This window comes from Panthera onca, chromosome C1 (assembly GCF_046562875.1).
Source record: "Panthera onca isolate mPanOnc1 chromosome C1, mPanOnc1 haplotype 2, whole genome shotgun sequence".
Classification (NCBI taxonomy): Eukaryota; Metazoa; Chordata; class Mammalia; order Carnivora; family Felidae; genus Panthera; species Panthera onca.
The window spans coordinates 201,303,615-201,313,245 of NC_138346.1; the positions used below are offsets into that span (position 1 = coordinate 201,303,615).

At 56.8% G+C, this 9,631-nt stretch overlaps 1 protein-coding gene across 1 annotated transcript; it reads right to left on the reverse strand.

Moving 5' to 3' along the window:
• Positions 1-2,225: 2,225 nt before the first annotated feature.
• Positions 2,226-8,523, reverse strand: TRNP1 (TMF1 regulated nuclear protein 1). Its single transcript, XM_060624857.3, has 2 exons — positions 7,541-8,523; positions 2,226-3,005 (listed from the first exon to the last, which is right to left on the reverse strand). The coding sequence occupies exon 1, from the start codon at positions 8,385-8,387 to the stop codon at positions 7,707-7,709; it is 681 nt and encodes a 226-aa protein (XP_060480840.1). The 5' UTR covers positions 8,388-8,523; the 3' UTR covers positions 2,226-3,005; positions 7,541-7,706.
• Positions 8,524-9,631: the final 1,108 nt, after the last annotated feature.

The window sequence follows — 9,631 nt, forward strand, 5'->3', positions numbered from 1 at the left end:
TGCGGGGCTCAAAAAGGCCGGAAGGGTGAGTGGAAACACTTTCTTGGCTTGGTGACTGAAAATAGCGCCCCCCCCCCCCCACCTTGGCTGTGCCCACCCAACTAGGGGCCTAGGAGAGATTAAGTTTATCCCAGCTCCTGAGTTGGGCATGTGTAAGCACACAGGCTTAGCTTGTTGGGGTGGGCACTGGGGTTCACCCAGATGTGCTTGTTTCAGAGGGTGAGAAAGCTAGAGACCCACAGTAAGTGTACACACGGCATTCAGCCCATCGTGTGCCAGCGACCCCTACAGGAGTTGGAATACATCAGCACCCAAAAGACCAAGCAAGATTCCCTACTCTCATGAAGATTATACTCGAATAGGGTGGACAGAAAATAAACTAAATTATATCTTCTTAGAAGGTCAATATGCTTAAAGTACACAGCAGGGTAAGGGATTGGGAGTGCTGGGGTATGTGGTTTTAAAAAGTCAGGATGGACCTCATCGAAAGGGTGACATTTGATTGAACACTTAAAGGCAATGGATAGCAAGCTAGGCAGATGTCTGGGGAAAGAGCTTCCAGGCCGAGGGAATTTGTCAATGTGCACATGCTCCCAGCAGGCGTGTCTGGGGGAGGGCACGTGTGCCTGAGGGTGTCTGGCTGGCCTTGCACAGGCGTGTGCTCGCCGCTGCTGGTCTGCAACATGCATGGGCGTGAGATGTGGGAGAATGTGAGCCAGGAGTTCCCAGTAACAGCTTCCACTGCTAGAGTCTTTACTCCAGGCCGGGCACTATGCTACAGCCTTCGCGGTCACTACCTCTCGTTTCATTCTCGAGGGAAGAGCAATCATTATCTCCACGTTTACAGGCAAGGAAGCTGGTGCCAGAGAGGTCAAAGAGGTGTGGCTGACTCCAGAGCCATTGCTGTTAACCCCCACACTCTCCCGCCCCTTCGCTCTGATTTCACGTGGATGAGCGTGACAGTATGTCTCCTGTACATCTGCGTGATGGGGCATCGTTAGCATGTGATAGTTTGCATTACTGTGCATTTGCCATTTTATGTAGGACCATGGCAGGGCAGCAGTGTGCCAAGATGTACGTTTTCTTGATGTACATGACACCAGCCATGACTTGCGGTGACTATGTCAGAGGCCCATGGTGGCAGCAGGTGCGCCTGTGGGTGTGTTTGGGGGTGGTGCCGTGTTTCTGGGTGTGAGAAAAACAGTGACTCAGTGGTTGGCATTGTTCTCTCCGGGACAGTTCCTGGAACCATCTAAGATGCCAGGGTAGGCAGGAGTCAGGAACTGGGAATCACAGCCAGAGAGGGGAAGGTGGAGGGAGGAAAGCCCCACCCCCCAGCCCCACAGTGCTCACCAAGAAGCAGTCCACCCACCTCTTATGACCCACGGTGGGTGGGGGAGCTCCAGAGCCAGGAGACGCATTGCTGTGAACTTTGGGGAACAGAAGACATGCCCCCAGGCAGTGACATGATGTGTTGGCCCCTCCAGTCCCACTCTCCACCCTTGGTGCTTGGTGCCCTGGGAGGCTGACCTCTATGGACTGTGGGTCAATGGCTCCCTTGTTCTCAGCCTTCCTGTTGGTTCAGCCAATGAGAGACCCCAGCACTGAAAGGAGGAGGAGAATGGGATGTTTATTCCGCCTGTTCCCTCCCCCACCAGGTTGCCATGGTTGGCTACATTTCTCAACCAAAGGCCACTGTTCCTGTCAGGGGCCTTCTCCACACACCTGCACCCTCCCTTTCCTGTCCCCTTGTAAAGGCTCCCCACTGTTGCTAGCCTGAGAGAGCGGCACTGTCGTTGGTTAGTTTCTTAAGCCCGGCCCACATTTCTGGAAATAACCCCTTTTAAAGTCTCATTCCAGTTTGAGTGTGCCCTGTCTCCTGCTGGGGCCCTGACAAACGGGTCCCTGTTGTCGCTAGCACAGTCACACGCGATCCTCCATGGATTGTCATGCTGCCATGTTATCACAAATGTGCACGACCTCCTCGGTGTCACGCACAGTCTCACACGTGCACGCCCAGCCCCGAGCTTCCTCGTCACATCCTTAATCAGGGGAGACATCCTGGAGAGGGTGAGCTCTGAGCCAGATCAAGGGGGAAAGCAGTCTGCAAATCAGTCACCAGGGCCAGGTTGCCAACAGAAACTAAGCAGAAGGTGTTATGTGACAGACACACCAAAGGAAAGGCGGCAAGGACACCTGCAAAGTGAACCTCAAAACCACATGCCTCTGTCTCACGTTATTGAAATTTATTCTTCCTGAATGTATAAATCAGGGGATTGATTCAATATACATTCATTTTGCCGAATTCTACAAGTTCTTGGTCGTAAGTATGCTCCCCCCCTTCCTTTTATTATCAGGATACTTGAATAAATATGCTCCCATTTTTCATTTAAAACTTTGCTTAGGATTTTTATGTTAACACCGCCCCTTCCTGAGAAAGAGGTGCCCCCCGCCCAAGCCAGCAACTTATCATCTTTCTGAGAGGCCACAGGCACACCCCTAGTCGGAGAGAGCAAGGACAGCGGGTGAGGGAACAAGGGATTTCTCAGAACGTTTCCCATCACGCAGGCCTCCCAGCTTTGTCAGACTGAGAAGCGATGGCATCGACCAAAATGGGGACCCCAGCTGCACCGCGACTTAGGAACGGTGACTATTTCTTAAAAGAAATCCTTCTCATTTTCACAGTGGAAACGTTTGCTCCTCTCTTAAATAATCTGATTGCACCTCAGAGGACCTGTTGTAACATTTCCAATCATCCGGTGTCGGCCAAAGTCAAATGCAGATTATATAAGGAAACTCAAGAGAACAGGCACCTTCCCCAGAATTGAGCACCTTGCCACTGTTAAGTGCAAGGCTCCTGTAAAGTAAGGACGGTGCCAAGGTTGTGTGGGATCAATTCGGTTGTGTAAGGTTGTGAGACGTCTTCCTGAAGGAAGTGCCCAGGGAAGGAGCAGAATCCAGGAGTCCAGAAGCATACAGTAGAGGCTCTGAGGAACTGGGAGGAGCTGGAAAGAATAATGTCAAGAGCTTTAATTACCTCCTTCCCAAAGCCACCCAGCCCCACCCAAACCCTTCAACATTTGCCTCGAGAGGGGCCATTGTGGAGAGAAGGTACAGGACACTATTCCGGGACAGGGCTCCACTGGCTCCTGCCCAGGAAGAGATGGGGGCTCCTGGGGTAAGGAGAGGTTCCCTTGGGCCTTTGTCCTTGGCTGGGATCCCCACTGGTCTGAGCAGCTGGAATGGAATGTTCCTGGGAAGAAAAGCCTTCCCTGCCTCCACCTCTCCCCTTATGGAGTTCCCTAGGACCAACAGTGGGGGGAGAAGGGGGATCGTTCCAGGGATTCCTGATATGGCGATGCTCTGGAGAAGCAAAGGCCCACACTGCCTGGGGGCTCTGTCCTAGCAGCCTCTCCTGGGCTAGGTAGATTGGCCCACTCAAACATTTACAAATCTCCACTTTGTGCTTCGTGTGACCTCTCATTTAATAGTCTGGGGTTATCTCCTCCCCAGCTCCCCAGTAACACAGACGCGCACAAGAAACTGGCTCGGAGAAGGGGAGTCATTTGCCCAAGGTCTTCCGGTGGAAAAGTTACAGGCAAGCACTGAATCCCACATCTGTCTTGTTCCAAGCTTGGGGCACTTTCTGCCCCACCGTGGAGACTGTTGTCCTCCTCCTCTGCCATCCCAGGCCCTTTGCTCTCCTTGGCACCAAACATCCCAGGTGTGCAGGGAGAGGAGGTAGCCCTCCAAGGCAAGCCCAGGCCCTGAGCATCGCTGGCCTGCCCTTGCCTGAAGCCAGGTATGCTGACTCAGCCTGACTCACCCCCGGAGCCCAGACAACCAGGGTGGGGAGCCAGCTTCCCAGGGGTGCCTGGGGGGAGGGGTGTGCCCCAGAACTTGGTGGAGATGATTGGGGTGGGGGGGGGGTGCACCTTCTGCCACATTTCCAGCATCTCATCACACCCCTCCCAGATCCAAGGACCAGAGGCCAATGTACCCAGACTTAAAGGGTAAGAGCCCAGATCCCCCACCGTCAAATGGAACCCTCATTAGCCTGGTAAATGAAAAGCCGGTAGCCTAGTGTTTAAAGGACCCCTCGTTTGCAGGTTCTAGTCCTTGGGTAAGTCCTCTGCCCTACCTCGTCCTCAGTTTCCTCAACCACGGAAATGGTTGTGCTTTTCCCAGCTACTCCCCTTTGCGGAGTGGTTGGGAGGACTGAAATGGATAGAAGGTAAAGTGCCTAGCACGGAGGAGGTGGTTAAAATATTCAGGAACCAAGGATTCTCTTCCCCTATCACTCCTGGCCAGGGTTCGTCAGGTACTAATGGGGGAAGAAATAGTCTGGGGATCTCCCAGCTTTCCCAAATGCCTCCTCCCCCAGGCTGTAAAGCAGGGAGCCTCTCTTTTATCTCTGAGAAGACTGGGCGGCTGAATTTTCTCTGGGGACCTGGAAGGTGAGGGGAACTGCAGGCTTGGAGGCACCTCGGCTGTGACCTGTTGTTTATGCCGAATCTCTAGGAAGCCACCCTGGTCCCCAGACGGCCCCAGGGTGTACCAAATCTGTGAGGAGCGAAATGACTCCAGCCTTTCACTCAGACGGTGAACACCAACAGGGGCAACCTCTTTTTCCAGGACAGTCTCTCTTGATGAACCTTCCCCTGAGGTCCGGGGCTGGGCCCAACCGGAGGCCCAACCGTACGCCCCTTCTCTAAATGACCGCCACGACCCGCTCGGTCTGCCAGACCCTTAAAACTCAAGGCCAAAGAAGGCCCCCTTGCACCCTGCAAGGCAGAAAAGGGGCTAGTCGGGGGCGGCGACCGTGGGGATAGAGCCTGCTTCAGGCCACGCCCCCACGCCCGGGGAAGCAGCCCCACACTGCCCTCTGGTGGCGCCTCCCAGAAACGCCCTCACTTGGCTAGGGATCCCTAGAGAGGGAAGGGGGCTTATCCAGGGAAAGGGCAAATTCTGACTTAGAACCTTGAACTCATCTCCCAGCCCAAACACTGGCCTAAAGAAAGATTCCTGTTCTCATTTCCCTTTGCTGAGATTCCAGATTCACGGCTAGCCATCGATGTTCTCAATGCACGAGTCTCTCAAGATCCTCAGGGCTGGAACCATCAACAAAAGTATTCAAAAAGTTGGGGCAGAGTGGGGTCAGTCATCCGACCAGGAGCTATAGTTATTTGTGAAGGTATAAATATAGCCCTCCAACAACACAAATTGCCCAGCCCCAGAGGGTTCCCTGGGATGGTGACTGCCAGGGAAGGCTGCCTAGATGAGGGCTGGGAAACACAAGCCCTTAAAAGCAGAGACCCTCTGATTCACTGCTCCTTCTTGAGCTCCTGGACTGAGTAGATATTAATGTTTGTTGACTGAGGAGAAAATGGAGGCTCCTAGAGGGGGTTGGGTGGGCCAGACAGGGGTGGGGAAGTGATTTTTATTAGTTGGCTGAGGAACCCTGGGTGGAGTCCTGAACCAAGAGCTGGGGTTCAAGTCACTGAGTACTGTGTGCCCAGGGCGAAGGCCTTTGGTGAGCAGTGGGACATCTGGGAGGGGGGAGAGGACCAGAGCTGCCAGTGACACTAGGACCAATCTCTATCTCCCACACACACACATCACTTTCTCCAGCAAGAACCACCTCTAATGCCTCACCCCCCACCGCCTCCAAATCAGGACAAAGCTGATTACCAATAAATCCCAGAGAAGGCAACGCTGTGATGGCACAGAGCACTTTACACAATTAGCTAAAAGCTTCTCTGGACCAAGTGCCCCTTTCCTGTGCAACCCAGAAAACAAACAGTCCTGGCTGTAGCCCAGTGCTGCAGCCTGAGCTCCTGTGTCACCTCCAGGAAGTCCTTGTTTTCTCTGGGCCTCTAGACCCTGAATGAACGGAGTAACTTCAGAAGGTTCTCCCTCTCTCCGGGGAAGCCAGAGGACACCAGGGCCCCTCACTGCTCTCCTGGTCCTCAAGCTCACTCAGACTCCCTGAGACCTCCTCCTGGACTTCCCTCCCCTAGCCAAGAATGGGTTTGGGTAAAGCCTGGCTGTTAGAAACCAGCCCCAACGTTTAGTACCTGAGGAGAGGGAGAGGAAGGGCTGAGAGTCAGGTGAGGGCCCCTGGGGCTCTGCCTTTCAGAGAGCGGTTTACCTGACCCTCAAAACTCTAGGATTAAGCCAGACTCCAGGGACTCTGACATTCTCATCCTACCCTTTCTTCCCTATTCCCAAGCCCTGACATGAGGAAGAACAGCTATGTTCAGAGAGGGACTAAGCAAACCAGTCCAAAGAGGAGGCAGAGTTGTTCTAGGTCACATAGTAGATAGGCTGGACACCAGCTCTCTAGACCCTGCCCCCGGGCAGGGAGGAGACACTATGGAAAGGACACACAGGCTTGGGACCTAGTTCTGTCCAGTGCTGGGACGTGACCTTGCTGTAAAATGAGGGCTTTAAACTAGCTCCTAGATCCACCAGCAAAAGCAGTGCTTGTTTCTAGGTGTGATTTAAAAGGATAAAACCTTCCTCTGACTGATGGGGGAAGAATGACCTCTGCCCTGTGTTAACCTCACTACAGCCCTTCTCAGAGGTGAAGATAACCACTTCACAGACCAACAAGGGAGACTGCAGTCCAATCAGTCCAAGCAGCAAAACGGCAGCCTGGCCATTCACAGCGGAGGGGGGACAGGGGGGAGCAGGGTGCTGATAGGCATGTGGACAGGAAGAATAGTAGCCAATCTTATTTCAGGTCTGGCCCTTTAAGGCCCCCCCCTTCTAGAAGTAGATGACATACCTACCCCCTTGGGGCCTGTTAAAGGATGTCACCTGGCTCCATGACTGGCAGAACCATCTTAGAGACAGGTTGGGGGTGGGGGACGGTGGAGGAACCTTAGGAGAGCAGGTAAGGCCTTAAGCAGTTACCAAATACCCCACCCAGGTTATCGAAGTCAAGATGTACTTGACTTGGCAAAATTGCTTGAGAGCATGAGAAAAGATCTGTCTCCTAGAAGTGGAAGGGCCTAAGTGTGATGGGAACAAATCCTCAATCTCTCTGGGATTCTGTCCCCCCAAATGGGAAACGGGCTTAGGAGAGAACTTAGTGGTACATTGCTGGCCCAGCCCCCACCGCATCCTGGGACCTCATTATTCTGTCCTCCCCGAAGGTCTAGAGCTGGGCGGTGCCAGAAATCAGCAGTCTCAAGGGCAAGACTCTTCTTACAGCCACAAAGGACCCAGGAAAGGCAACGCGGGTGTAGGGAGGGAGGGGTGGATGGCCTGCGTCAGCGCAGCAGGCTCCCAGTGGTGAAAGTTTGCCGGCAAACCCCTCCTGGAATCTGAGCATCTTCAATTTTTCCAACTCTATAATGGGGACTTGGTGCTACCACCTCACTCCCCAGAACCCAGGAGGTCTGGGAGAGGCAGTAACAAAATGGACAGCTTTATTAGGGACCCAGCGGAGGTCCAGAAGCCCCACGGAAGGGAAATCGGGACCCTGCACCACCCCGCCCCGCCCCCTCAGATGCGCCAGCCGCTAAGACCGCACCTCAGCCTCCTTTACTGGGCCCCTGGCCCCCCGACTGTCTCTTCCTGGGGTCCGTCAGTCTGTCCATCCGCGTCGGTGACGCCGTCCATCCAGCCGACGTCCCGATCCGTCGGTCGACACCTCGGCGATGGCCTGTCGGGGGTGGCCAGGGGTGCCCGCGCTGAGGTCAGCGCTGGGGGGAGGCGGGGCCGCGGGGCGGACTTCGGCGGAAGGGCGAGTCGGGCTCGGGGCCGTGGCCCCGCCGCAGGCGCCCGGCGCCCCAGGGCACGCAGCCACCCAGGCCCAGCGCCGAGGCCAGCAGCGCGGGCGGGCGGCCGCGGCGGCCGCGGCGCGGGCCCTTCTTGAGGCGCGACCCGTGCGCCGCCAGGTAGAGCTCGGCCTGCGCCACGCCGCCGCCCAGGCGGCCCAGGCTCTCGGCGCGGTGCGCTAGGCGCAGCTCGGCCGCCAGGAAGACGCGGTGCAGCTGCAGCACACGGCTCTCCAGCTCCGACACCAGGCGCCGGCGGCCCTCCACCTCCAGCAGTCGCCGCCGCGCTTCGGCCAGCTCCAGCGCGCGGCCCCCCGCTCCCGCCGCCGCCGCCGCGCCCCCTGCCGGCCCGGTGCCCCCCGCACCCACGTTAGCGCCCTGGCGCCAGCGCTGTAGCTCCTGCCCCTCCGCCGAGCCCGCCCACGCCCGGGCCGCTTCGGGCGGTGAAGAGACCTGAGCCGGGGTCGGAGTCAAGGTCGGAGTTGGGGGCGGGGGCTGAGGGGACGACAGGAGCTCCCGGGGCGGCGGCGGCGGGGACCCCGGTTCCGCCGTCCCTTCCTGGGCCCCCGGGCCGCAGGCGCTGATGCGGCAGCCCGGCATCCCCCGCCCCCCGGCGGTCTGCGGCCGTCGATCCGCTGGTCTGGCCAGCTGCCCCCGCGAGGGGGAGGACGGACGCCGCGCACGCGAGAGAGATGCGGCGGCAGCTCCCACGCCAGGCGCCCGTGCATCTTATAGCACACGGGGCGGAGCGATGGGCAGCACAGCCAATCAGAGACTGGCATGCCTGAACCCGCCTCCCCGGCCCCGCCGGCTCGGGACTTTGCCCAAACCCCTCGGGGCCCTGGCCCTCGTCCGGCTCTGCCCTGCTGGGGCGTCCGGTGCCCATCCACTTCCCCCCAAATTTGGGGTGTAAAGAGGACCTCATCTTCTCTGGTCTGGTCCCTAAGTCATAAACTCTGATAGTTGGTGCTTAGAAATCATGGACTCCAGTCCCCGGCGCGTGATGGTGGGGAGGGATGCCTGAGGCCACACTGTGTGTGCCGGTGGGAGTCTGGACTAGAACTCAGGAGACGTGGCTCCTTGCTCAGTGCTCCTTCCAGTAACTGTTGGCCGTGCGCCCCTTCACCGAACTGGTTCTGCCTGGTCTGGGCCACAAGTCTCACCAGGACCCCTTCTCCAACTCCCTGGGTGGGTAGAGAGGTTAATGCAGAGGGGTGACTGGCGTCCCGGTAGAGACAGGACGGGTTGTCCCCCCACCAAGGAAGCCCTTCGCTTGTGAAACAAACCACAGCGCAGCTCCTGAGCCTGGCGTGGCTTTCTCAAAGGAGCCCTGACCCCACGGTGTTTAAAATTCTTTCTGTGCCCTTGCTCCTGTTTGCTCCTTCCAGTAGTAGGTACCCCCACATCTAGAGACAGAGGGGGAAACAGACCCAGAAGGTGCAGCAGTGCCTTGCTCAAGGTCACACTGCAGGCCAGTCGCTGAATCTGGATGGCTGAATGGGACCAACTTGACCATTCATGCCATCTGGGAGCTCAGATACCTGGGTCTCCTGGCATTGAAGGATCCTCCTTAAATGGGACTTTAGTCAGCCTGGCAATATGATAGGACTGAGCCCTGCCCATTTTCCCTGAACTAGAAGTGACCCTGCCCTACTGCCTCCAAACACTTGCCCAGACACCTAGACCATGCCCCAGTTTCCATCCACTTGAAGGTGCCATAAGCAATGGGAGATCTCTGTGGTGGGTGGGAGCAAGGGCTGCGGGGCCAAAAACCAGTCCTGAGACTGATTAGGAAGAACCCCAGCAAACCTCAGTCTCAGGAGGACTTGCCAAAAAGGTGTAGC

Coding starts and splice junctions, on each gene's coding strand:
- TRNP1 (XM_060624857.3), bottom strand. CDS start 8,387: ATGCCGGGCTGCCGCATCAGCGCCTGCGGCCCGGGGGCCCAGGAAGGG.